Source organism: Cygnus atratus, chromosome 1, assembly GCF_013377495.2.
Source record: "Cygnus atratus isolate AKBS03 ecotype Queensland, Australia chromosome 1, CAtr_DNAZoo_HiC_assembly, whole genome shotgun sequence".
NCBI lineage: Eukaryota > Metazoa > Chordata > Aves > Anseriformes > Anatidae > Cygnus > Cygnus atratus.
The window spans coordinates 19,737,740-19,764,877 of NC_066362.1; the positions used below are offsets into that span (position 1 = coordinate 19,737,740).

The following is a 27,138-nucleotide window of genomic DNA, read 5'->3' on the forward strand; positions in this document are numbered from 1 at the left end:
CAGCTCAACTGCAAAAACATAAGTTAAAAAGTTATACTATGGAATGAAGAAAGACTGTCAGCACACACTCTAATACCTACTTTATTTCAAGTCTGAGTAGCGTATGAACTTTGCAAGAGATTTCCCAAGGAAGCACTAACTATAACAGATCATTTACTTTATGCTGACCAGCAACATCCACTTAGAAGGCTGTGCAAATACTACAGAAGCCATACAAAGAGTGAAGAAAAATGATCAAGAGCTCCACTGTTTCAAACTGAAAAAAGATCAGCTGTTTCCCCCCCCCCATATGCAGACATACATCCACTAAGACATTATTGCCTCAATTTGTTCATTTAAAAAAAATATAAAAAAAAAGTCAGTTAACTGATGAAGACACTTCAGATCAAGAAAGAGATTCTTGCTTAAATATAACGGTTGAAGAAAATAAATTTCTCTCTCTAAACACGGTCTCAATTTAAAACAAAGCATTGCTTTAAAAAACAGAACAACAACAACAAAAAAGGATTTTACCATCAGTGGTGCTACTGTTTTTCTCCTGCCAAAGGTAAGATGCGAGTTATCGTGACTGATGACACTGAAGTCAAAGTAATAGATGCCTATGACTGCTACCAGGAATCTGACAACAAATGCGAAAGCCTCACCAGACCATGTCTTCACTCTGCTCTCCATACATTAAAAACCAGCACCCACCCCACTTTACCCCCTGCCCCGAACAAAAAGCGTGGGCCACTCGGTCCACCTGGGGACCTTCACCAATCCTTCCCAACCACGGAAGGCAGCAAGCCAGCAACAACCAGACACCAGAACCGCAGAAGCTTCATCCAGGAGAGCGCTAGGATCCCAAGCCAGCAGGAACTGACACCACGGACACCATCGATCCTGAACGCCTCTCCTTGCGGTGGCCACACAGGAGCTCAGATCCAAACCCCCCGCCAGGCGCAGGCAGCAGACACAGCAGCGGCCCCGTCCCCGCCGCCCTCGCAGCCGCCCCGCCGCCGCCACCCGTGCGGGGGCGGCCATTTTGCGGCGCGGTGACATGTTGTGCGTCGTGCGTGCCGCCGCTCGGCGGGCGGGCGGGCAGCGGCGGCGGCCGCGGTGCCGCCCCTCGGAGCCCGGCGCCTGCGCAGCGCGCCCTGTGGCGGCCGAGCCGGGGCAGGCTGCTGAGCGCCGCGGAGACGGCGGCGGCGGCTGGAGACAAAGCGCCCGGCTAATGAATGGGACGGGCCCGCCCGGCCCTTCCTTTTAACCCCTTCGGGCCCGGCCGGGCGGCGGCGGCAGCGGCGACCTCCGGCTTCCCCTGCGGCGGCCGCCCGGGGAGGTGAGTGGCCCCGTTCCGGCACCGGGAGGGGGCCGGGCTGGGCCGGTCGGGGCGGGTCGGCTCTCCCCGCCCCGCTCCCCTCCGCCGCCCGGTGCCGGTGCCTGCGCGCCGTAGCTCCGCGCCCCGGGCCCGGCGGTGGCGGTGCCGCCGGTGCGCCCCCCCCGTCCCGGCCGGGAGCGCCCGCGGGACAGCGCCGCCAGGCCGGGCAGGGGGCGTGTGGCGGCGGCGGGGCGGCGCAGGAAGCCGGGGACTAGGCCCGCGGTGCGGGCTCCATTGTCTGCGAGGCCCTGGGAGGGGGCTCCGCCGGGCGGGGGCTGCGCCGGGGGTCGCCGCTCCCCGGGGGCTTGGCGGCTGGGGGGGGCCGGAGGCGGCCGGCTTTGTGTGAGGGCTGGGCCGGGCCGGGCCGGCGGCACCCGGTGGGGCTCGGTCCCCGCTCGCACCGGACCGGGGCCCCGCCATGTGGCTGCCGCCGCCGTCCCCATCCCGGAGGGCCCGGGGCGTGTGGGCTGCGGGAGGGCTCCTCCGCCAGGGCTTCGCCCGCGGGGCCCCGGGGCCGAAAAGGCCGGGCAGTCCCAGGAGATGTCCCCCCCCGGGACCGGGGAGGCGTCCGCCGCTGGCTTCGGTGGCAGTGTAAACAGCGCATCTCTTCCTGTGAAGTTCGCAGCCCTGTCCTTCCTCGGCAGAGCCGGTGTTGGCTCAGGGGAGGTGTGTGTGGAGAGTCTGCAGGGCTGAACTGCTCTGCTCCCCACTTTTTTTTTTTTTTTTTTTTTACTTTTGGGGCCCTGGTTTTGTTTAAAAATGTCTTCTGTAACTCCTAGGGCTGCACCGAGACAGCTGCTGACAGCAGGCGCCGGTTGTGTTACGGTGCTCACTGGGTGCTGGAGGGTGCCGTGCGCGCTAGAGCTGTCTGCCGCACATGCGGTCTGCTAAAAGTGTAAAAACACTCATTAATCCCAGAGAATTTAAAACAGTCAAAGGCCTGTTTTGCTTTAATAACGATTCCGTATATTATCGTGAAGTTTAAGCGTTTGGCTTTGCAGCGTAGAAGGTCTGCTCTCCCCCATCCTTCTCCCTGGCGCTTCTGTGTTAGAAGCGGCTGTGTGCTGTTTCTGGGGTGTATCTTTGAGAGGTTTCAGGAATTCAGCATGAGCTGTCATGCTGCAACTGTAAGCCAAGCAGAGAAAGTCTTTCAAGCCCCTGTAACATAAACATACTCCTCAGGCTTTCCTTGTGTGCTGTCTTCCGCATAGCCCATGGTGTATGTGCATGTTTTGCTTTTAAAGAGAGGGAACACAGTTGTTTCCTTCTGAAGGTTACCTTCAGGAATGCAACATTTCCCTTCAAACACAGGCACCCTTTGGGGGGACATTTGTGGAGTATGTGCTGGGGGTAGTGAAGCCTGGAAGACTTTATCAAGCATCCCCAAGATACCAACTTGCTTTTAAAAGTCCTATGCAAATACTGGGCAGGGGCTTTCTAGTTATTATTTACTATGGAGTTTGGTTTGGGGGAGGAAAAAAATCTTCTGTCACTTTATTGTCTGTTAAAAGCAGGAGGAATCCTTTTGTGGACTCTTACAAATGTGAGTGCTGTCTGCTACAGACGAGACCAACAGTCAAGGAGCTGCAAGTTCCTCTGTCTTCGGATATCTCTGTCCCTTGGGATTTACAGTGTTGCTGGTGTCTTCCTACTTTAACAGATGTTGAGGAATTTATGCTGTAGAAGTTCTCTGGATTAAGAATTGGTTGAGAATATGTGAAATGAAATAACTCAGCTGAGCATCTCAGAGGAAAGTGTTTCCTAAACATTTGTACTTTCTAACACCTGTCATCATTTACTGGTACTCTGTATCAAGCAAAATTCTTGCGGATGCAGCATCCCCAATGGTAAGGTGAAAGTCCAAGCCTGCAGTGGTGGAAGGCTAGAAGGTGATCAGCTTAAGAGTAGTGCTGTGCTACTGGTACCTGGCATGCTATGGCCTCTGTTTCTGTTTGGCTGTTCTGACACACCTTAAACATAGTCCGCAAATATCCTGAGCGAGAATTGTGTTTGCAGAACAGCCGGTATCGTGGGGTCATGGCTGGTTAGGGAAGGGGGGGAGCTACTTTAGTATGCACAGTACATCACTAAAACTTATAATTTGGGAATGTAAGAGGGCAGCTGAATTCCACAGATGTTTATTTAATATTATGTATGTCTTAACGTCTTATACGTAATGTAGAATGAATTACATCATTCTATCCATCAATTCTTAAGAACTAGGTATTGCCGGAGGAAGTCCTGGCAAACTCTTGGGCCGTAAGGAATAGTTGCTATTTTATGTGGCCTTTGAGCCTGCTGTATCTTTTTACCCCTTCCCTTTTTCTTGGAAGTTGTTTGATTCAAATTTTCTACAACCCTAACCGTAGTAACTTCGTTGAGATTTGTTTGTGGCTCTGAGAAATTTTAAATTAAGGAATGCAAATGTTTTGGGCCATATCTCTGAACACTTAGCTACATTTTACCACTATTCACCATAGAGTCTCTATAAGGGAGCATTTTGTAAATCCTGTCTTTTGAGGCTTGCCTTTCATTTGCAGGAGTTCTCATCTTCGAAAGGAGCATATTGTGTTATGGGCTTGCCACTGTAATGCACAATTAAGATCTGCTTTATGCAAATAAATATGATTATACATGTATATTAGCTTACTTTTAGGTAGGAAGCACTATTATAGGCAGTTTAGTTGTGGATTTTGCACAGTGTAGGCCATAGTGTTTAATTCATCATTATCTGACTTTCTCTTAAATAAGGAGAGTTTAAGTATTTTTATTAGTATCATCAGAAACAAATGTGATTTGCATAATGTTTGCTGTTCTGGTGCACGCTTTCCAAATAGGCTTCACAGAAAGGTGTCCTCTTGCATGTGGCAAAAGGACATTGTTTTCTGTACAGCTTCGGCTGCTTATTTTGCATTTGCTACTGGCATCATCAATTTCTTTCAGCATTTCTCAACTGTGAGATTGTTTAATTTCATCCAATTGCTGAAAAAATGCTGTAGTTTCTGTGGCCTAAAGGTAACTTTTAAGTGAAAGATGGAATCTTAAGCACACAGAAGGACTAAGAACAATTAAAACTTTTATAATTTTTTCCCAAAGTGTAGAAACTGCTATCCTAAATTATGTAGTGATAAATAGTTTAAACACGGTAACAGAATTTTGTTTCTTTTGTGATGAGGCAGAGCATAATGTGATGGTCTGTTAAAATAAAAGCAGGAAAGGACCCTGTTTTTTAAGGTCCTCATTTCTGTTCAAATGTAATCATTCAGAACAAATTGTGAATTTTTGATATTGAACAACATGTTAGAGAGTGCAGCATCAGTCTTTCCTGTAACCTGTGTAATACTAATTTTCAGTGGATGTTGACATAAGAAGTATTACTTACCATTATCTTTATTTAAACTTGGAAGCTGTGTGCTCTTTAGCCACTACTGCACACTTGCCTACTGTCTCTCTCCTCTTTCCCCTCCCACTTTGCTTTGTAATGACAAAGCAACAAACAATCATTCGTTGAAGGTTTAGAGGTTTGCTACTTCATTTTTATGGCTTTCTGAAAGCTTGTCGAATATCTCATTTTTTCAAGTCATGCCTGGTAGTTTGCAGTCACTACATATATAACATACCTGCCATACAGGTATATTTTTCCCTCGGTGTGGTGGAGTCATTGTAGCTCCAAGTGCTCTGATTTTCTGTACATCTAATACAAAAGCCAGTTCTGGATTTCAGTAGTCAATAGCCTGAAGTTTCTGGCTGAAAATAGGCATGTTTTGGCCCATGTGATATATTCTAGAAATACTTCTTTGCAATTCTATACAAAATGTATGGAAAAAGGTATTTTAAGTTAATAATATACTAGTAATTGTCTTGTATGACAGTGATCAAAGAATTTGTACTGGTTTTGCCTCAACTGTCTTCATTTCATTAGCATTTCAATAATTATGCTGTTTATCTGTTGCTGTGGTTCTGTATGCAGTTTTCTAAATTTGTGTTCTGTGCACAGAAAAGAAGAGCAGATCCAGCTACAATGACTTTTTCTTTGTTATTCTTTTTGCTAGAAGAAACAATGAAGAGAACCCAAATATTAATTTGAATTTAATGAAATGTTTGACCCAGCTTGAAACTGTTTTACAGGCGTCTTTAACAAATGAAAGAATGAGAGGGGAAGGGGGTGTTTTTTTTTTTTTTTTTTTAAAGACACAAGGAAGGATAAAGACACGTTATTTGTACCCTTTCTTGCCTGTAGCACGATGGCAGTGGCACTTGCGAGGAATGTGGGAGAGCCAGGTTAGCTTCCCTTCTTTGCCCTGAGGAGCTGAATCCACATCTCTGGAGAGTTCCCTAACCCTGCCTGATGAGCCTTGGGAATGGGGTGGGTCCTGGCCACCTTGGCTGACACTTTCTACCTCATGTACATTATTTAAATGTTTGCTGTAGAAGGGACAGCCAAAGTGTCTCTTCTTAACAGTCAAATTAGCTGGCCACAGAGCTCTGGAGATGTTTTCACTTGCTTAATAGGGAGTATGGAGGTATTTTTAAATGGAAAATGTCAGTAAAAGAGGTTACATGTAATTCATCTGCTAATGCACTGTAAGCAAGCAATCAGGACTTTCCTTCCTCTGAGAGGTGTTCTGCTTACCAAGAAATATAAATCTGTAGACATGTGTTTCTGCCTAACGATCTGAACATGTGCAGGAAGCGTTGACTGTTGGGAAAAGTGCTTTGCTGGCTTGAACCCTGTTGATGCTTGGTCCATATCGTCTTTAGAAGAAAAGGACAAAGTATCTTCGTGGCCATTAAACTGCAGAATCCAGCTTTTTTTTTTTTTTTTTTGGTGTTCAGATTTTGAGTAGAAGTTGCTGTACTGGATTTTCAAAGATAGCAAAAAGATGTCCTGGTGTTTTTTAATGCACTGGGGCAGTGAAACAGCCAGGGGGGTACTCTGGCACAAAGATGCTCAGGTCTGTGTAGTCAGTGGGGCTAGAGAAGCAAAACTCCAAAAATAGGTCCTGTGTTGGACTGTTTTGGCGGGTTTTGGTTCTAAGCCAAAATACCTGACTTAATGTGCTCCACTTCTAGTCATTCCTTTCTTATACACGGGGAATGATAATCTTGTGCTCACCCCGTGTTATTGCATGTTGGTTAATACACATGCTGGGTGCAGTGTGTAAGCAGTGTGTTTAGCTCACGAAAGGAAGGCATAACGAGCTGCCAGATGAATCCCGTAGTGCGTTAACAGGTGCCTACAAGCTACCTTGAAATGTAGTGTAGCTCTGACCACTTCAGTGTGAAGTGAGTATATTGCCTTGGTTTCTTTCATTCCGGAGAGTGAAATGCCACACAGTCACCTCTAAGCCTAAAAATAAAAATAAAATATCTATGGATCAACACCAAGACGTGTACAATAAATGACTTTTAATGTCGTTATTATTTTTTGCTTTGGTGCTCTAGAGTTGAAAATGTCTAACTTTTCTTGACAACTATGAAGACTAGGGATCTTGAAAAAAGGGGAGAGCTATTCGTATAAGTGCAGCTCCTGGAGCTATGACCTAAACTTGAAACATCCTGTGACTTGCCACTGTGACAGTTAACGTGACTAAAAAATTCTATTAAAAAGAATTACCTTCTTCTTTTCCTTAGATACAATCATCATCTTTAAGTTTGAGTAACAAGTATTTAACTTGAAATGAATCCTCCTGCATGCAGTGGAACAGATGTGTAAGTTGTTTTTTTTTTCCCCTCAGTGAACTAATTGACAGTTTGTTTGTTTAGGGTCTTGCGTGATCGTTGTTATTAGTATTAATTTAGAGTAAGCCGATGGATAAAGTGTATGAATAATCATATATATAAATTAGCTTGTATGGAATTTAGTAATTTAGCAGGCAGCTTGTGTGAGTATCTGAGATTTAAAAAATAAGTTTGGAAGCCTGGCTATCTTTACAGTGTTACAATAATAGTAACCAGCTTATGATTTATGGTGCACCTTCTACTCTGTGGTAACAGCTGGTTATATATACATCCTTATCCTCCAGACTACCCCTTAAAAAAGGGGGAAGTAACTTGTATGCCCTACATCCGTCCCGTACTCCAGTTATACTTGCTTTGTTCACGTTTTTGCATCTTCGTAGATAGAATAAACGTCAGTATTTTCTTTACGGTTTTTGTCACAAACGTTTTTTTCTTTATATATTCAGTTTGAGCTGTGAGTAAAGATTTTTGGAAGTGTAAGATTATTTTCATGCATGAAAAAATCGTTTATATTAATGTTTATATGTAGCCTAACAATAGGTGTTATTCTTTTATAGTGTTTCAGATAATGCTCTTCCCTTGATTTGAACTGTTTTTTTTTTGTTTTGTTTTGTTTAAACTTTTAAGCTGTCTGTATCATTGGCTAACATGCCTGTTAGCAACAGGTCGACAAAAGGTTTAAGACAGGTAGAACACTGAGCTACAAAGTCTCGGTGGGGTCATCCAAGACTCTGGCTTCCATAGGAAAAGAAAAATAAAAGTATGATTCACATTCATTTCTTGAAGGAAGGTTTTTCTAGGTGACACATACAGAAGATGTGGGGAATTTTGTTACATACTAAGTCTGCTTGTGGATCTTTCATTGTCAAGTATAAGCAAAAATTAATTATTAGTGCTTTCCAAGCCAATAGCATAGCCAAATAACAGGAGAGTGTAGTCACCATTTGCAGCACCATCTCGAGTCAGTTTTTGACCACTGTAAAGCAATCTGATAAAAGAGGCTATGTCGCTTTTGCCAGAATATCCAAAAGTTCACTCACGTATTTGACGATGAATCCTGATACGCTCATCGAAGGGTCGTTTTATGCTTTGCACTGTTCCATTATATGATGTCAAGCACTGTAGCTTTTTATAGTTCTACCTAAAGTGTCTTTCTAATGTGGCCCTCAAGGTTAAAAGCCTCCAATGAGAATATCCCCTTTAGTACTACTTGTCAACTGAAAATTAGTATCTTGTCTTAGCATCTTCAAGCACTATTTTTGAACTATAATCCAGTTGAAGTAAGCTGCATTGTTCTGGTAGGTAATAAAATCTGTAAGTAGTTACTCTTAAAGAAGTTAAATGCCAATATGAGCTCCAATAGAAAGGCATATACATTCTATTACCTACATATTGTCATATTTATGTGGTTCTTTGAAGTTCATATTGTGAACACTGTGGAATAGAGTGTAGGTAATTTTAGTCGGCCTAAAAGAGCATTCATACAGCATAGTCTGAGTTCCTTGCAACAAAGTGTTTGTTTGTTTTTCTTTATTTTGTTAAGGGTTAATAGAAGGCAGTCACTTTTGCATGATTATTTTGGGGATCATAAAATATATCAAATATATAATATGTTAAGCGGTCTCATACTACTTTTTGCTGGGGATTGCTTTTCTGCTCTATCAAATTAGCTTGCACATAAAAAGATTTCTGCTTCCTGGCATGGTAGTCATAGGCTGACTTTGCTTTTCCTTTGCGTTTCAGCATATCAATATGTGATATCTGATGTGATTTACCGCTGCAGATTGCCCCATACAGCATATCGTGAACAAATTAGTTATTGCATACTAGTTCCTGGAGCTGAGTAGCATGGCCTGGAGAGCTAGCACTTTGCAAGTGTTTTTTTTGTTGATGATGTTTTCTTCATTAGTGATTCATTAGGCACTCTTAGAAGGATGGGTACTTAACACAGAGCTGAAAAGTTTCCTGAGAACAAAGATGGAAGTATTAATCTGTCCAGATGTTAAAATTTTGTTTCAGTAGGTTGGAAATATTACAGGTCTTCTGCATCCTTTAACATGCAGTATAAGAATTATAGCCTTTGAGCACATATTCAATGCAGTAGCTTTTATGTGCAGTTTAGATCATTGAAGAAGATCTAGTTCCTGATTAAAGGGATCTCATAGATCCCTTGATGTGTCATGAGAAGGTGGAGAGGAAAAGGGCAGTTCTGAATACGCTGCCTATTTAGAGCTCCCGCCAAATTTTTGGCTCCTAGCTTCTGGCAGCCTTTCTCATTTAAGAAATTTAATTATTGACTGCAAAGACATGCTGAAATAGGTGATGGCAATCATATTGTATTTTCTTTTTTTCTTCTGCATTAGAGGTGGGAACATGATATGCTGATAACACTGTTGGAGGATATCCACAGGCAGAAAGAGAAAACAGAAGGCAATGGGGTAATCCTCATTACATGGAAGGTTTTTGTTTATTGTGACTCGCATCAGTAGCCACTTGAATGAAGTGTGGGCCAACTTTCAGAGAGCCGAGCAGTGGGCAAACCATGCTGTTGGCAGTATGTTTGCATTTGGTTCTGGGAAATCGGAGAAATTGAGGATGCTTTCTTCTTTTCCCTTCCTAGTAACGTGGAGTTATCCTCTGTGATTTCGTGTGCTGTGGGGAGACTGTAATCTGTTTATGGCAGGAAACACAGTGATGCTCATAAAGAACAAAGAGCTTCCCCATCCTTCCCCTTGCTCTAAATGTTTTTATTAATTTCCCTTTTGCATATCTTACAAAACATTGGGTTTATTGAAATGATTATTTTGGCTTTTGTGTAATGGTAGAAATTAAGCAAATGGAAACAGCAGGGGCTGTTTTTCTTTACCTGCTCCTGTACTAAAAATGTCTTAGATTGTGCTCTGAAAAAAACACTCACGTATCTGTATTCTGTAAAACTTATTTAAATTACAGGTTGCATTACAGAAATTAAAGCTTTGCATTTGTTAGGGTAAGTTCTACAAAAAGCTTTATTTTTAATTAAAATTGTATTTCTCATTAGCTCCCTGAGCAAAATCCTGTTTGCTCAAATTAAAATCTGAGTCTACAGCAACAGTATAGCTCTTCTATAAACCATTTCTTTTGGGGGAAGAAGACTAAGCTATTTGTTTGCCAGGGACAGGAGTGTCTTTTTGGACTTCCTGCTAGTGCTCAATGTGGTGCTAGTGGAAACAATGCCGGCTTTCCTGGCTGGTTTGCCTGTCAGCTGCGTCTTTGCAGCAAAATATCACCTTGTCTGGAAGAAGGCAAAGAGAACTGCAAAGAGGCTGAGGAGGAAAAGACCCTTTGTCGTGGAGGCTAGGCACAGGCTCGTTGGCAAGCGAACGGAAGGCCTCTGCACACTTCTCTCTCTTTCTCCCCCATGTTATGAATTGGAATGCCTGCTCTAAGAGGGTCAGAGTTGAAGTTACTGGGTTTTTAAACCAGGATATCAGATGGATATGTCAGTTCCTAATGGTGTTCATACAGTTTCCTTAGAAACACTGAATGACAAAAAATACTTAAAAGTAGCTTTAAAATGTTCACCCCAATCATGGGTATGGTCAACTATGCCCGCACGTGTTATGGGACTTATTCCTGTTCTTGTGCTCATTGGCAAAACAGTACTTCTAAACTCATCTTGTAAAATTATCTTGGATGGTATTGTGATTGTTATTTTCTGTTATACTTAGTAAAGTAGATGGGTTTTTCTTTGCATCAAGTAAAAACTAGATGTATTTCTTCAAATCGTCATTTGAGGAAGAAAAAAGAATTTTTACAGAGAAGAGATGTTTCTTCAGAGAAGCATTTGCAATTTAGGGTAACTTGATTTGAAATAAAATTTTGTGACAAAAGAATGATTAAACGTGGCTGTAAAAATCCTTATGAAGTATGTAAACTACTGTTTGAAAATATTTTCTGTCTTTTCAGGGACTGTGAATTGTGTCCTCTTACTAACCTGCCTTGATACGCAGAAGCTAACAGTTCTAGGATACACCTGTATGTTAAAAACATAGTACTGTGTCTTATTACATGTATACAAATAGGATGTAAGTAAATAATGGAAAACCTCTCCATAGCACAAGTGAAACTATCTGAGGACGTGTAGCTAACTGGCATTAATATGAACAGAAAGTTGCATTAATGGGTAGTTATATGTTCTGTTAAAGATCGTATTTATATTTTTTGAGGCTTTATTTCTCTTAATACTTAGATGTTTTCAGCAAGAGTTCCATGAAGTCTTACCCTACTCTAGGCATGGCATACATCTCCAAACTTCTCTCTCATTCTCTGCTATTCTACTTGTTCAGCTTTGTAACCATCAGTTTTCTCCCTTTCAGATGTCTCATTTTTAACTCTTTGGAATAGTCCTTAAAGTTCTTAAGGTTTCACTCTTGCTGGGCTTCAAGATAGACATCCTAAAATATATATATATATATATATATATATATATATATAACAAAAGCATATGTACCTTGCAAAATAGGAAGATAAACTTATCAGGAGGAAGAAAAAAAAAAGAATACTGTCCTAATCCTATCTCACTTGTTTTCTCAGCTGTATACTGCACAGAAGGAGGAAGAGTAGAGACCTATGGGCTAGACGGAGGAATTGATCACTTGGGGGGAAAGAAGTGTTGGAGGAGCTTTGCTTTGAATTTTCTGACGCTTTTCTGAAAGCAGATTGCTCTTCTCTAGCAACACGGAATAAATGTTTTGTCTTTTGTCTTTAATTCTTTCAGAACTTATCTCTTTTTCCTATGTTTTTGGTTGTGCTTTGTTTCCTGTTCCACGATAATACTGATGCATGTTCCCTACTTCTGTTCTTATTTTATCTTCTGAGTTTTAACCCCATATTTTGTTGTTGGAACCTTCATTCGTCTTCCCTCCCTTCAGCCCCAAATTGTACAACATGAGATACTGAAAGCATCTCTGATGTCCTACACTAAAAAATACTACAGGCTAAACAGCACATACTTCAGCTGTTTAAAAAAAAAAAATAAAAAACCACCAAAACTTTTTTTCTTAATGAAACTTTCTCCTAGCATTGTTTAAGAATTACCCCCATTTTATTAGCATGTAATACTTATTTGTCTTAAAATACAAATGATAATATCAAAAGAGAAGCAAAATCTGTTGTTTTCACTTGAAGCAACATTGAACTGATGCGTAAGACTTATGAAAATTCCGTTAAAATTATTGAAATCAGTACTTAAAGCATCAGCATTTTAACAAGTGACAGGCAGATCTGCCATTTGGTAGGTGTGAACAGTAGCATAGAAATGGATCCTGAAAGCTTTGCTTCAGTAGCATCACACCAGATAATGAGAAAGAAGGTTCTTCAACTCGAGAGACAGTTTCGATCATAGACAAATATTGACATAATTTACTTACCATGACAAATCTGTGTCTTTTTTTTTAATGAGCAATCTCATAGTAAAAGCTGTGACAGAAATTATTAGCATATGTACAACCTACTTTTTTTCTTATGGTGTGCAGCTATGGAAAGTTAGCAAAGGACATGTGAAGGAAGATAGCCCCATTTGAGATCCACTGGTATTTTTAGTGCACTAAGGAAAAAAAATAGCAACAGTTATAGGCATATCAGGTGGTTGTAGGTATAAGTAGTGTTACTGTGTGTGGTGATGTGCAATATTATGTATGGTGGTACATACAACAAGGTGATGATATTTATTTTTTATATATAAATTTGGAATGGGATTGTTTAGACAGAGATGAAATTCGATGTTTTTGTTATTGTTAGTCTTAGCTGTGTGTTTTTATTTTGTTTTTGAAGTAAATGCTTTTTGAAATCATGGAATATGGATTTCTGTGCTATGGGCTTTATAGTGTTTAAAACATGGTGTTGCTTAAAGCTAGGTAATGGAGGCTGAGTATTCAAATAGATGAATATTTAATAAATTGACAAATATGTGACGAAGACTGATGTTTTCCATAAGTCAGTTTAATTTTTGGCCTATATCTGATGCTTGTTTTATCCTGAAATATGCTGAGCAGTCAGCCTGTGCCATTGAGGTCAGATGAAATATTTGGGTACTGAGCATGTTTAACAAATCTGTCTGGGCGCTTAACAGGGATGCAAGAACTAACGTCAGCTGGAAGTGAGTAATGTGCACACTAGCACAAACACCCACGTTTATATCAGACTTCAAAAATAATGAATAGCAAATGTATAATATTAGAAAAACAATATCCCTATCTTTTGTAAAGGTAGTGTGATTGAGGATATGCTGGTACGAGAAGAGTAAGAAGAACTTTTTTTTTTATTTTATTTTTGAGAATGAAACCTTACTTCATTTCTGCTTTACGTATATTTTGAAGTATTTTTAAAAATGGTTGTAACATTGATCTGTTACCATACTCACACTGTTTGTTCTTTAGCTTTGCTGTTTTAATGAATTATTTTCACATCTTTTATGCATCAGTGTAGAGCAGGTATAGTTCTTTGAAGGGGGAGCTGGTGCTCACATCTTTCTCCTTACACTGAGATACAGATAATTTAGGGTTCGCGATGGAGATACATGTACAAAACTGGGGCAGGGGGAGCTATGGCAGAAACAGAGTTCCACTTCTTGAATCTTTCCCGAGGCTTCAGGGAATATCTGAAAATGATGGGTAAACAGAGTTCCATGGACATTCCATGAAATGTTACCTGCCTTCCATGTGCTGGTTAGATTTTAACTTGACACTGTCCCTTTAGCAAGAGCCTGAGACAAAAAGTGTCAATTCTGAGCTGTGCTGCTGATTATTATCTTCGTGCATTACTTTGCATTTAGTAGTGGCAGGAAAAATAGAGGGGAGAGAGAGGAGTCCAGAAACTTCTAAACCAAGAAGTGTGACTTGACGCTAGCTGGTCTATCATTAGGCTAAATATAAAATAATCCATATTCCCAGTAAAATTGCTTAATGTTTTGTGGGGTGGGAGGCAAGTAAAGGGGGAGTATTTACACGTAGCTGATAGTCTCTGTAACTTTTCAGTCTCTGTGCTTTAGGTAAATTCTTGCCTTTCTAATTAGAGTTGCGTACCCAGCTCTCATGATGATAGTTACAACTCTCCACAACATGTTTTTTCTCTGACAGGGTTGAATGACTGCTTTAGGCCGCAGCTTACACCAAGCACTGAGGATTTTATCCATGTGAAGAGGCATGAATGATCTTTATGCATTGAGAAATCAGAGGTCTCTGTTTTGTGTCAGGACAGGGAGCACTGGAGCTCACATACCTTCCTTGGAGGGCTCTCATTCTTTCTGCCTTGTATCCCGAGCCCCTAAGCATGTACCTTTGTCCCATGACTTTCCGGAGTATATTTTCGTCTCCCTCCTTGTGCACTACTCTGGATATGTTACTTTCTCTATGAATTGTCCTGGCTTCTCTTCTCTTCAGGGATGTGGGAGTTAAGGGCATCAGCTGCATTGCCAGGATGCTGTCCTGTTCTGTCCAGCAGGAGCTGCCTGGTTCCTGCCTTCAAGCCTGGTACAGCTCCTACGTGTTGCATCCTGCTTGGCCACCACCCAGAAAATCCTCAGTCTTGGGAAGTAATTGGGAGTTAACTGCATGTTTTTTTTTCCCCAACACCAGCCCCAGTCTGAGAGCTGAAACAGTCTTTTCTTATTTACACAAGCATATAAAACTGTTTGTGAATGTCCCGTAGGACATAATAGGATTTTTCTATACCAAAATGTTTGTCTCAATCCAAAATAGAATTTCAAAAATATTTACAAAAACTTTTTTTATTATTATTTTTTGTCTTTTTTTTTAAAAGAATTGTATCTGGAGTACTTGAGTACTTAGAGACCCTTAGTGAGAATGAGACCTTGATGGATGAGCCATGTGATAAGGTGACTTTGTAAAATTCAAAATTCATGGTGGAATAGACAGAAGAGAAAAGAAAGATGGAAGATAAAGTATTACAGGCATCCTAAGTAGATTAGGGTTATGTAGGGAAAAAATTTAGACTTTTGCAAGACCAAGTAGCTTGTGCCTGAACAAGAGCTAAACCTAGATACCATTATTTCTCAGCAGGGCTGGAAGGCTGCCCAGTGGAAAGGGACCTGGGGATACTGGTCAATAGCTGGCTGAACATGAGCCGGCAGTGTGCCCAGGTGGCCAAGAAGGCCAACAGCATCCTGGCTTGTATCAGGAATAGTGTAGCCAGCAGGACCAGGGAGGTGATCATCCCCTTGTATTCTGCTCTGGTGAGGCTGCACCTCAAGTACTGTGTTCAGCTTTGGGCCCCTCACTACAAGAAGGACATCAAGGCCCTGGAGCATGTCCAGAGAAGGGCTACGGAGCTGGTGAAGGGTCTGGAACACAAGTCCTGTGAGGAGCGGCTGAGGGAACTGGGGTTGCTTAGTCTGGAGGAGAAGAGGAGGCTCAGGGGAGACCTTATTGCTCTCTACAACTACCTGAAAGGAAGGTGTGGGGAGCTGGGGGTCAGCCTCTTCTCACAGGTAACTAGCGATAGGACTAGAGGGAATGGGCTCAAGTTGCACCAGGGGAGATTCAGGTTGGTAATCAGGAGAAATTTCTTCATTGAAAGGGTTGTGAGGCATTGGAACAGGCTGCCCAAGGAGGGTAGCTGAGTCACCATCCCTGGAGGTACTCAAAAAATGTGTAGACATAGAGCTTAGTGACACAGCTTAATGGTGGACTTGTCAGTGCTAGGTTAAAGGTCAGACTAGATAAGCTTAGAGGTCTTTTCCAAATGAAGTGATTCTATGAATATTCAAAAAGGTTATATTTTCACTACTTCCATATATCAATCTTAAAGATAAAAGTAGAGAAAAAAAAGTATATGTTGTTAAAACTTTCAATAAAAATACTTTCAGTTTTGACCACAGGGTGGTTGTCTTTTCCTCCAGAAAGAGTGCTTTTAAGAGTAATAGCTTCCATCATTTTTTTTCTGTTTATACTTTTTTTTTTTTAATTGACTTGGATACGAATTTGGTGATTGTTTCCCATTACGTTAACATACACTGGATTTTTTTTACATAGTTTCTGTGAAGTACACAAATTTGAAGTAAACTTCAAATCTTTGATATGAAGTTAATAAGAAATTATAATATTATTTGTCCTAATTGTTATATTCTGTTTCAATAATAGGTTAGGGTGAAGAGTATTCCTGTCAACAAGGAACATTATGCAGCATCGATGGTGCTATTTCCACACTTTACTCTTTTGCGTCCAGATGGAGCATTTGGGGTTGCAGACATGAGAGGGTATTTTGCAAGCTGGAGAGAATACCTTCATAAAACCACAGAAGTTATGGGTTAATATAACTTGGAGTGCAGCTCATAGACATTCTGGATTAAAGGAAGTAGCTGCAGTCTCCGGCTTTCAGGTGTCTAGAAAGGTAATGGAATAGTAAAGCTAGCTTTACTTCCTCTTTTTTTTCTCTTCCAACAATCCTCTACAAGTCATTAGGTCCAGAACAACTTGTTTCTTTTATTAAGTCTAACTTTCTCTACTTTGATCCTAATTATTCAGCTGCATCCACTAGTTCATGCTTGTATTTCTGTGCAGGTGCCTGTGAACTTCAGTGAGACCTGAGTGTAGGACCCACCTCCTGGCAGAGTATAACTAACGTTAATTTTGCAGTCTCTTCTAATACCATGTCTTAATCACTCAGTATCTTGCAAACTGTATGTATGGGTGAGCTGTGACTGATTGTCAGAGTAAGTTGCTGTAGAAAAAAATCTCTTGCTGTTCTTGTTTCCCTACTTCAAGGGGTTTGTAATATGGAAGGCCAGTAAGGTTTCTCTAGGCTATACATTTATAAAAATTTGTTTGCTTATTTTTACGGGTTTTTGGTTAGTTGTTTTTTTATCAAATATTCTTTAATTAGCATAGTACCTGGCATTGAAGTGTAAGCTAATAATAATTTATTAAAGTGTCTCCTCCTCACTGCTTGTATGCTTTTAAGGATTTTCTTTTTATTTGACACTCTTAATGATGATGCCTGTACATTTCTAAAAATAAACAAGATCAGCACCATTTATTCCAAAACTGCCATCCATTTCTTCAAATTGTTTTTAATACATTTTTATCTGTTTCTGACTCCCAAAAATCTATCGCTGCTTTTGATCTTTGAAACTAGTAAATAGTTTTGCTTTCACTTTGTCTCCACTTTTTGCATCTTTCTTGAAACCTCTACCCTTGCATTTTACAGGTGCATGCGTGTCTATATTTACATTACGCACTTAGGTAATAATTTGAAGTTCGTAGTTTTAAACTATTTTCTCTAGACAACTACTTTCAGTTAGTTGCATTCTGTAATGTAATCAAGTCCATGATTTAGCACCTGACTACTCAGTCTGAAATTGTTTTAAACTTGCAGGGCATGGTCTGCTTTACAAATAATCTGCTCATAATTCAGTGTTCTTGTACGCTTTTCATACTTCTCTGTACAGTAACATGTAGACATATTAACACAATCCCAAGACACCAATGTTTTTCTTTTTTTGCCCCCCTTCCTTCAGTAGTGATTTCTTCAGGTCACGGCAGTCTGATGTGGCACTCTTTAGATCAGTGACATTCTCCTGACGTTTCTTGTCAACCACTGTACACTCTAAGTAATCCAATTTTGAATGGAAAATCCTATAAAATGTTTCTGCAGGCTTCTGACCACAGCAAGCCACTGACTGTCTACTGCCGTTTCAGAACTAATAGTCTGAGAGCAGATTTGAGTAGATAATTGTTCTGTAGTTTATTTTCTTTCCATTTATTTTCTTTGAAGATTTTTGTTGCAAGGGGACTCTTAATTCTTTTTTTTATTGCTTGCCTGTATCTAATTGAGGAGATTTCAAAGACATAAATCCATTCTAATTTTGAGCTGACTGCCTGTAGCCTTCTGTACCTTTGAAGAAATTTTCCTTCTCCTCGAATGTCCTGTTTGTTTAACAGCAGTTCTTAACTTTGAGTAGTTTGTGTCCAATGATAATTAAGCTACTGAAGGTGGTAATAAGCAAATTCATACTTTATTCTAGGGTACTATAAAATTTTAAAATAGGATGGAGTGTTGTGTTTGTTTTTAAAACAGATCGATCCTTGCAAGGAATAGGCATGGGAGGCAGAGATTCTTTCTACACCTGCAAGTCTTGAGGACTATATTCTAAAGAAAATTTGGTTTGAAATACCCTCAGGGGTGTTTGAGGGGAGGGAGTTTGGCTTAATTTTACAGTCTGATGTAGTAACACTCAAAGTAACAGAGATCAGACTTAGGTGTTTGAAAGAAGATAGAAGACTTTGCATGTATTTTTTCCAAGGGGCATCCAACTTTGAGGATTTCCTGGGAAGGGATATAGCAGCCCTAACTGATCTCATCTAATAATAGCTGTTCTGCAGACCTAGAAGGCAGCAGTCGTGTCCAGTAAACTATGCAGAGACCTGTAACACATACATGAATTAGACTGGATATAACTAATTACTTCTTGCCTTAAACATAGACATAACTACACTACAGTAGTGTAACCAGCCACAGTACGCAAGTACTTTGTGACAGTGCTGATAGCCTAGCCCTCCTAACATCATGAAAGCATTTTACATCACAGATAAGCATAAGTATAGAAATAATATATAGCTGCAAATGGAGAGCCATGTTTAATTGCACAAACGGGACAGAAGAACATGTAAATCAACAAGAAGTAAAATCTTCAGATAAAACCAACGGGTTCTGAATAAGCAGTAAGGATTTCTGGTGGAACCAGAACAGTTTCTGGTAGTAAAGAAAATGAGATAAGTCATGCCAGGAGCAGATGGGATTGCTTCCCACACCCTTTTTTTGGTAAAGGAGATGACAAGCATTAGAAACCACAAGCAACAGGAAGGAACATTTGAGAAGAAAGATGTCTACCACGGTGATTATGATTCCTGCTTTGAGTCTAAATAGCTGCCTTGCCTGTCTATCTCTGCTTCAGCAAATGATCAGACCATCAGGTACCATAGCCATCAGTGTTTAACTGCCTGGCATCATCACAGTGGTATTGTGTACTCAATGCTAATATAGGATAAGATGATTAGGACCTAACTGTTTGAATATGTAGTGATAATGATTGCTAGTGATTAAGAACCAACCATTGCCAATGTTTATTGTTAATGAATGTCAATCTAGTAAGGTATTGTTATGAACCTTGCAGTTGGTCTCCTTTATCAGTCTTCCAAATCTTCCCATTACAGCTACCTTATGTTTAACTGTGTTAAGCAGTAAGTGGTTATCAGGACAAGTGAAGTATCTACATGGATTTATCTGTTAAAAGTCTAGAACTGTGTTTTTTGTTGTATTTTTTTTTCCTCGTACAAAAGAAATTACAAGCTAGAGATACCAGTACCTGTTCTTAGGCAAAGAAATTGTGCTCTACTTCTTCAGCATCAGCTTCTGGTGGATACTTGTTTTCTGTGGATCTAGCTAAAGAATTGTAATGTGCTTGCTGTAGCTTGGTGCTTGATGCATAATTTACGTTCTGTAAGCTCTGCATGGAGTGAATGGTTTGTGAGCCTTTCTGTTCTGTGATCCCATGTCACAACAATTTCCTATATATTCATGATTTTGCATGTTTGCAGTACAAGTTCCAGATTCAAAAAATAGATCCAAATTCAGATGAAAAATATAAAAATCCTGTTTGATTTCTATTCAAAATGTTGACTGTCGTACACTGTCTCCCTCATCCCAGATGCACCTGCTTCCATATCATCAACATGTGTGATTACTAGCTTCAGTTTCAGTCATTATTATACTGAGTGATGTCAATTTAATCTCTGCTGCTGGGACTGTTCTTAAATGTAATTTTACAAACCTGTGGAGAGTACCAGGTAGTGTGATAGTGAGATAGATCTTCTTAGAAATGTAAGAAGGTTCTTCTTTAGGTCTCTTCCTTTACTTTTCCCAGAATTAGAGTTCTCTTTTGGTGTCTGAATATATGTGTTTTTTCTTTCCTTCCCCCGAGAAAGGCAGAGCAGAAACTCTAAAACTTTCACAGAAAGAAAAGGCAGAGTGGCTGCTTTCCTCTTTGCGAAAGTTTTGATGGCTCCATCTCCCTTTTCTTAAGATAGCTGTAATAAGCTGATTCTTCCTCCTTTTCCCAGCCCCTTCTACTGCACAGGAAAAGAGAGAATGTTATTACTACAATAGGTTTTACAGAAGTCTGAAATCCATGGAAAACCAGAGTTCCTAGCTGTTCTTTTTGACCTCTCATGCAAACAGACCGTAGAGAATTACAAAGCTGATATGACATAGGTCTTGACACAAAGGAAAAAACTCTGTGCGAGTACAACCTCGATCTACGTATCGTGTCTTGTAGCTGTGACTAATCTCACCTTTTGTCTGTTGAAATCCTCCTTGTGTTTGAGTAACACATGAAAATTGTGCAAGAATTTTAAAATATCCAATTTAAATTTGTGTGTTTGATCTTCAGTTTAGGTGAAAGTCCCATAAAATCCATTTTGTACAAATTGGACTGGATAGTGTAGCATCGGCTGTGTGGTGAAAAAAATATTTGCCATCATTAATAAAGATATCAATAACTATGTTAATGATGCAAAAGAATAAGTGAGGGTTTGGCAAAATTTAGAATCCTGGTAAAACTGTAGTAAAAAAAAATCAAGAAAAGAAGGGTCTGACAACAGCAGACATCTTCGGGCTTGTGTGGGGCTGGTGGGGGTTGTTTGTTTTTTGAGTCTCAGTGATTGATTTTATATATATATATATATATATATATATATATATATATAAAAAATATGCATCTTCAAGACCAGCTCTTTGTACTGGAATTGTTGGTGGGGGAAATCCTTGCCCATGAGGGAAATTAGCTGTCTTGGTGTCTTGGTGTAAATGGGATTTCTCCTATTAGATACATAGGGAACTTGAGCTGGCAGTGCTGCACTGGACAGCAGCATATGCACCTGTATGTATCTTTGCTTCTGAGTGATGTTGTTGCTATTGGGTGACCTCAGTGTGTATATATAGCATTTGCATAGCCCAGTTATCGTAAATTAAGCATTTCAGTTTTTAATCCTGAAAGTCAAAAAGTAGCTCGTTTCTATGCTATGGTGTTGTTTGGGAGCATTATGGCGTGAATATAACCATGTGGACCATGTCAGAGGAACAGAGATGAGTATAACTAAATGCTGGACACCCTTACAAAGGTTTATTGCAAAAGATTGTATTTTCTTAGACACAGCTGTTAACAGTGAAGGGTTCACATGTACCAGAGAACATTTACATTTGTTCTTAAGTGCATATTTTGTTGCTAACATGACTAAATGCCTGCTTGTCTTTCTATATGTATCTATGGATATAGTTGGCTGTATGGATATATGCGTGTGTACGTATGTATTACACAGCGGTTGAATTAGGATGTAGGGTGAGGTGTATGTATGTACAAGCAAATGCAAAAGTGATGCTTGGACTCTAGATTTTGACAAAGTTGGTCCAGTGCTGTGTGTGTAGACATGCATTTGCCCACCATAGATTCATTGAATAAATTGTTTTGTTTTAGGGGGGAGGGGAAGGTGAATAGCATTTGGCTGAATTCTTTTTACCTTAAAGAAAGTGCGGGGAAAAAAAACACACAGAACATCTAGTGCATGTTTTCAGCTGATGTTTACAATAGTTATTTAGAATGTGTTAGTCAACTTTGTCTTCTGATTATTTTATTTCTAGATGGTGCAAAGGAATCAGAGTTGTCCAACCAAGATGAACAGAATGGCTTCCTTGACCAAGAAAATAGAACATTCATTCTTTAGGATTATGTCTACAACATGAAGCATTTAACAGTAGCTGTCTTTGAGAACAGTCATCTATGACCTGAAATGTCCTGATCCTGGGGAAAAAAATGAGATTCCATTAATTAAGTCTATAATTTTTTAATGCAATCTTATGACTAATCATATTTGCTTGTGTACAACACGGATACAGAATTCATAAACCAGAGATTATTTTAACACGCACATTTGTGTCTGTGCACTCAGTATACAAGATATATTACTTTAATCAAAGTTTAAATAATCTTTTTAAATTATCTATATTTATTAATAAATGAAGACTTGGCAAGAAGAATTTGTCAGGCATGGAAAACAGTAAATCAGGTTGCCCCCAAATGGATGGTAATTTTGTCTTGGGTAAAATCAATAACTTAAAAGTAGAGCAAGAGGAAGACACCATTAACTGTACTCTAGAACGAATGGATATAAAGACAGAACAAGATGATTTCAAACATGCAGACAGCAGTGATGAACAAGAAGACAAAGAAAAGAACTTTATTAGCAACAACCCTAGCAAATATTTATCCACAGAAAACGAAGATGATTATGGATCTCTTTTTTCTCAGTATAGTAGTACGCTGTATGATGTAGCAATGGAAGCTGTGACACAAAGCCTTCTTTCCAGCAGAAACATAAGCTCCAGAAAAAAGTCACCTGCTTGGAACCATTTTTTTATATCTCCTAGAGATAGCACTAAAGCAATATGTATGTACTGTATGAAAGAATTTAGTCGGGGTAAAAATGAAAAGGACCTAAGTACAAGTTGTCTCATGAGGCACGTGAGGAGAGCCCATCCTACTGTACTAATTCAAGAAAATGGAAGTATGCCAGGTATATCCTCCTTTCCTTCACCTACGTTGTTACTGCCTCCTCAGTCCACAGATGTTGGAGATCTGAGCTCTATGTTATCCCCTATAAAGCTGGTCAAGAAAATGGCTTCTAAAATACCATCTCCAGATCGAATAATTGAGGAATCTGTTTCTATTGTTTCTTCTGAAGAAATAGCAGATCTCTCAGTTTCTGAAAAATGCAACAAAGAAGAAGTCATGGTTGGGTCATCTCCGCAGCTACCCAACAACCAGTATGATGAAACTGTGGAGAACGTAGCAGAAAAAACTGTTGTAATTCCAAAGAGCACATCGGGTTCTAGGAGGAGATCTGCTGTCTGGAAACACTTTTATTTATCACCTCTAGATAATTCTAAAGCTGTTTGCATCCACTGCATGAATGAATTCAGTAGAGGAAAAAATGGAAAAGACCTGGGAACAAGTTGTTTGATAAGACACATGTGGAGAGCCCATCGTTCCATTGTCCTGCAAGAGAATGGAGGTGGTACCAGCATACCACCTCTCTACACTGCACCACCAACGCTGTTGCCTTCTTTACTACCCTCAGATAGTGATCTGAATTCTATGTCATCCTCTCCTGGAAAACTAATGAAAGAACCAACTTCTGTTTGTTCTTCTCCAGACAGAATCTCTGAGGAGATCCATACTAATCTCTCTTCTGGAGATGCTCTAGTGGAAGACTCAATGCTGTCATCTTCTGATGATATAGGTGAAGTCTCCTTTGTTTCCTCACCTGAGAAACAGTGTGAGGGATTAGGTCCACTAATATTTGAACCTACTGCTGTATTTCAGCAAAATAAAAGGATAATGAAAAGACTTAAATCAGAAGTCTGGCATCACTTTTCACTGTCACCTGCAGACAGTCTAAAAGCAGTATGTAGATACTGCAGTTGTATGATAAGTCGTGGTAAAAAAGGAGATGTGGGCACAAGCTGCTTGATGAGACATCTATATAGACGCCATCCCGATATAATTGGAAACCAAAAGAGCTGTCTTGATGTTAGTTTGGCAAATTCTCCTTATGCCACTCTGGCTTCTGCAGAATGTTCATCCTCAAAGTTGACTGACTTGCCCACGATGGTTACACATGATAATCAAATTATATTTCCTGTTACTAGCAAGAAGACCTCAAAACTGTGGAATCATTTTTCAATTTGTTCTGCAGATTCAACAAAAGTAATATGTATGCACTGTGGACGTACAATAAGTAGGGGGAAAAAGCCAACAAATCTAGGCACAAGTTGCCTTCTTAGACATTTGCAGCGGTTTCATAACAATGTATTAAAAACTGATGTCTCGGAGACTGTATTATCCTCATCTACGGATAATCACATGCCACTGAGCACAGAATTATTAGCATCTTCAACTTTTGATGAAACCAATGACAAATTTTGTGACTCTCACCCAGTTGCCAAAAAAATCACAAGTCTTGTAGCTGAAATGATTGCACTTGACCTTCAGCCATATTCTTTTGTAGACAACATTGGCTTTAACAGGCTGCTTGAATACTTGCAACCTCAGTATTCTTTACCTTCTCCATCTTACTTTTCTAGGACAGCAATTCCCAATATGTATGATAATGTAAAACAAATAATTATTTCACATCTTAAAGAAGCTGAAAGTGGAGTGATCCATTTTACATCCGGAATATGGATGAGCAACCAAACACGAGAATATCTAACCCTTACAGCTCATTGGGTAACGTTTGAGTCTTCATTTCGACCACAGTGTGAGGATTACCATTGTTCAGCACTATTAAATGTATCACAGATTGATTGTGACTACAATGGAATCAGTATTCAAAAGCAGTTAGAGTATTGGTGGGAAACATGGATTACTTCCATTGGTCTTCAGATTGGGATTACTGTTACTGATAATCAGAGTATAGAAAAAACTTTAAATGAAGGTGATCATTCAAGTGTACAATGTTTCAGTCACACTGTTAACGTCATAGTAAATGAGGCTATTAAAAGCCAGAGAATGGTTCAGAATTTGCTTAGTATTGCAAGAAAGATCTGTGAACGTGTTCATCGGTCAGCAAAAGCAAAAGAGAAGTTAGCTGAGCTGCAAAAAGAGTACGAGTTGCCTCAGCATCAGCTTATACAAGATGTTCCATCCAAGTGGAATACATCATTTCATATGCTTGAACGTCTTATTGAACAGAAAAGAGCAATTGATGAAATGTCAATAGAGTGCAGCTTTCGGGAGCTAATAAGCTGTGATCAGTGGGAAGTTATGCAGTCAGTGTGTCATGCTCTCAAGCCTTTCGAAGCTGCAAGTAGGGAGATGAGTACACACATGTCTACTTTAAGCCAGGTGATTCCAATGATTCACATACTTAACAGGAAAATAGAAATGCTATTTGAGGAAACAATGGGCATAGATACCATGCTGAAATCTTTGAAAGAGGCTATGGTGAGTAGATTGTCCTCCACACTTCATGATCCAAGGTACATTTTTGCGACGCTTCTGGATCCCCGCTATAAAACATCCTTATTTACAGAAGAGGAGGCTGAACAATATAAACACGACTTAATCAGGGAGCTGGAAATAATGAGTTCTACCTCAGAAGATGATAAACCTGTTTCCAATGGATGTGATATAGGTTCACCATCTACAAATTCATATGGGGAAGATAATCTTTGGTCACTCATGGGTGACATGAAGAAAACGAAAGACCTAAAAGAGAGAGCAAAGTTACCAGAAGACATGGTGCTTTCTTACTTGGAGGAAGAAGTGCTTGAGCATAACTGTGATCCTCTAACTTACTGGAACTTTAAGAAATCATCTTGGCCAGTACTGTCAAAATTGGCTGTCAGGTTCTTGGGTTGCCCACCAAGCATTGTTCCTTCAGAGAGATTGTTCAATACATCCAATGAAAGCAACAACTTTAGTCAATCAAGGTTAATGATTGAACACTTCGAAAAACTTATCTTTTTGAAAGTGAATCTTCCTTTAATATACTTCCAGTATTGAAAATAATGAACAAACTGCTAGACTAAATCTATTGTTGCTCACTGGATATTAACTATCTGTAACTTGGATTGTTAAATTGCTCCAATAGGGGCCATGTATGACATCTAATCAGTGACTATAATTCCAAATTTTAGTTCCTTTTTTTTTCAGCTTTCAATATGTCTACATGTGCCTTATTCATAGTACTTCAGGCCAGATATTGTATATATGTTTTTTAAAAGTTCATACTAGAGATAGCCTGTCTTGTCAAATTATACAAAGTTATGTAGGTTTTAATCCATAATTGTAAATGAACTTTAAAAAAGCTCAGTCATTTGTTTTAATAGAATGGCAAAAAAAAAAAAAAGATGTAAACAGTTCTATTCTGTAGTTTTTTATTCAATTATTATGTAAAAACCATAAACCAGGTACTGTATTTTAGTTGAACATTGCTTTAATTGCAACAAAACAGCTTTTGTAGTTGTCGAAAGAAAGCTGTAGATGAAAGATGGGGTTCGAGCCATCTTTTTATTATGTAATGTTCTTAACTGCAAGCCCAAAAGTACTTATAAAATTAAGAAGCGTTATGGACGAAGGTGTTTTTACAGGAGACTATTGACTTAGTATCTGAAAACAAATCTTAGATTTGAGATGATATGGAACATCGGTTATCCAGCAGTCTGTAGTAAAGCTTCCCATCCTGGCTTCTCCTGTTCAGGTTTTACATTTTAAATGAACTAAAAAAAAAATCTCATTATTTATAAAAGCTCTTTGGAAGGTTTATCGAAGTTTATGAATCAATGCTTGTTATTTAATGCCATGTACAAAAAAAAAAAGCAAGGAATTTATGATGAAGACTGTAATGTCATTCTAAAACCTTTTCTAATCTGTAGTGCATCGAAACTTTAAGGCTCCCGATTGTAAAAATTGAGCTCTTATTCTTAAAGTAATTTCAGTTGTGTAGGACAGCCCATCTTAAAGCTCTTAGTACAGAAATAACCGATCTTCTGATTTTCAGTAATAGCCTTATGGATACGGTGCACTGCTTAGAATTTTATGTAGTAGGGTTGGTTCTTAACTGTCACAGTCCATCAGGCAAATGGGATATAGAGCCCTCAAAACTTCAAATAAGGTGGGAAAAAGAATAGCCAGCATTTTAATTTGAAAGGAATGTTCTCCAATGTTTTTTTTAACTCTAGAAAGATTAATCTCCTCCTTTCAGTTTTCATTACTTTTTGGGAAACAAGTCATCATTTGTCTATGACCTTTTAGAAAAGTTGTAGCTTTGTTAAAATACTGTACCTATGCCTAATCTAATTTTGCATTTACTATGTTTTAGTGTATTTATAAATGGTGAACTCAGTTTCTGAAATTAAACATTTTATTTGCAATTTTCTAGTGGTAGTCAACACTGCCTTTTTTTTTTTTTTTAAAGGAT

The 27,138-nt window shown here is 39.5% G+C and overlaps 1 protein-coding gene across 4 annotated transcripts; it reads left to right on the forward strand.

Moving 5' to 3' along the window:
* Positions 1-1,100: 1,100 nt before the first annotated feature.
* Positions 1,101-27,138, forward strand: ZBED4 (zinc finger BED-type containing 4). 4 transcript variants are annotated; one of them, XM_035559416.2, is made up of 4 exons: positions 1,117-1,321; positions 6,995-7,072; positions 16,243-16,492; positions 21,797-27,138. In XM_035559416.2, exon 4 carries the CDS (start codon positions 22,203-22,205, stop codon positions 25,719-25,721), a length of 3,519 nt encoding a protein of 1,172 aa, XP_035415309.1. In that variant the 5' UTR covers positions 1,117-1,321; positions 6,995-7,072; positions 16,243-16,492; positions 21,797-22,202; the 3' UTR covers positions 25,722-27,138. The 4 variants fall into 4 exon arrangements, with proteins under 4 accessions (XP_035415312.1, XP_035415309.1, XP_035415311.1 ...); XM_035559418.2 differs by lacking the exon at positions 16,243-16,492; XM_035559417.2 differs by lacking the exon at positions 6,995-7,072.

What these genes read in the sequence shown, in the direction of transcription:
- ZBED4 (XM_035559419.2), top strand. Translation starts at nt 22,203, where the DNA reads ATGGAAAACAGTAAATCAGGTTGCCCCCAAATGGATGGTAATTTTGTC.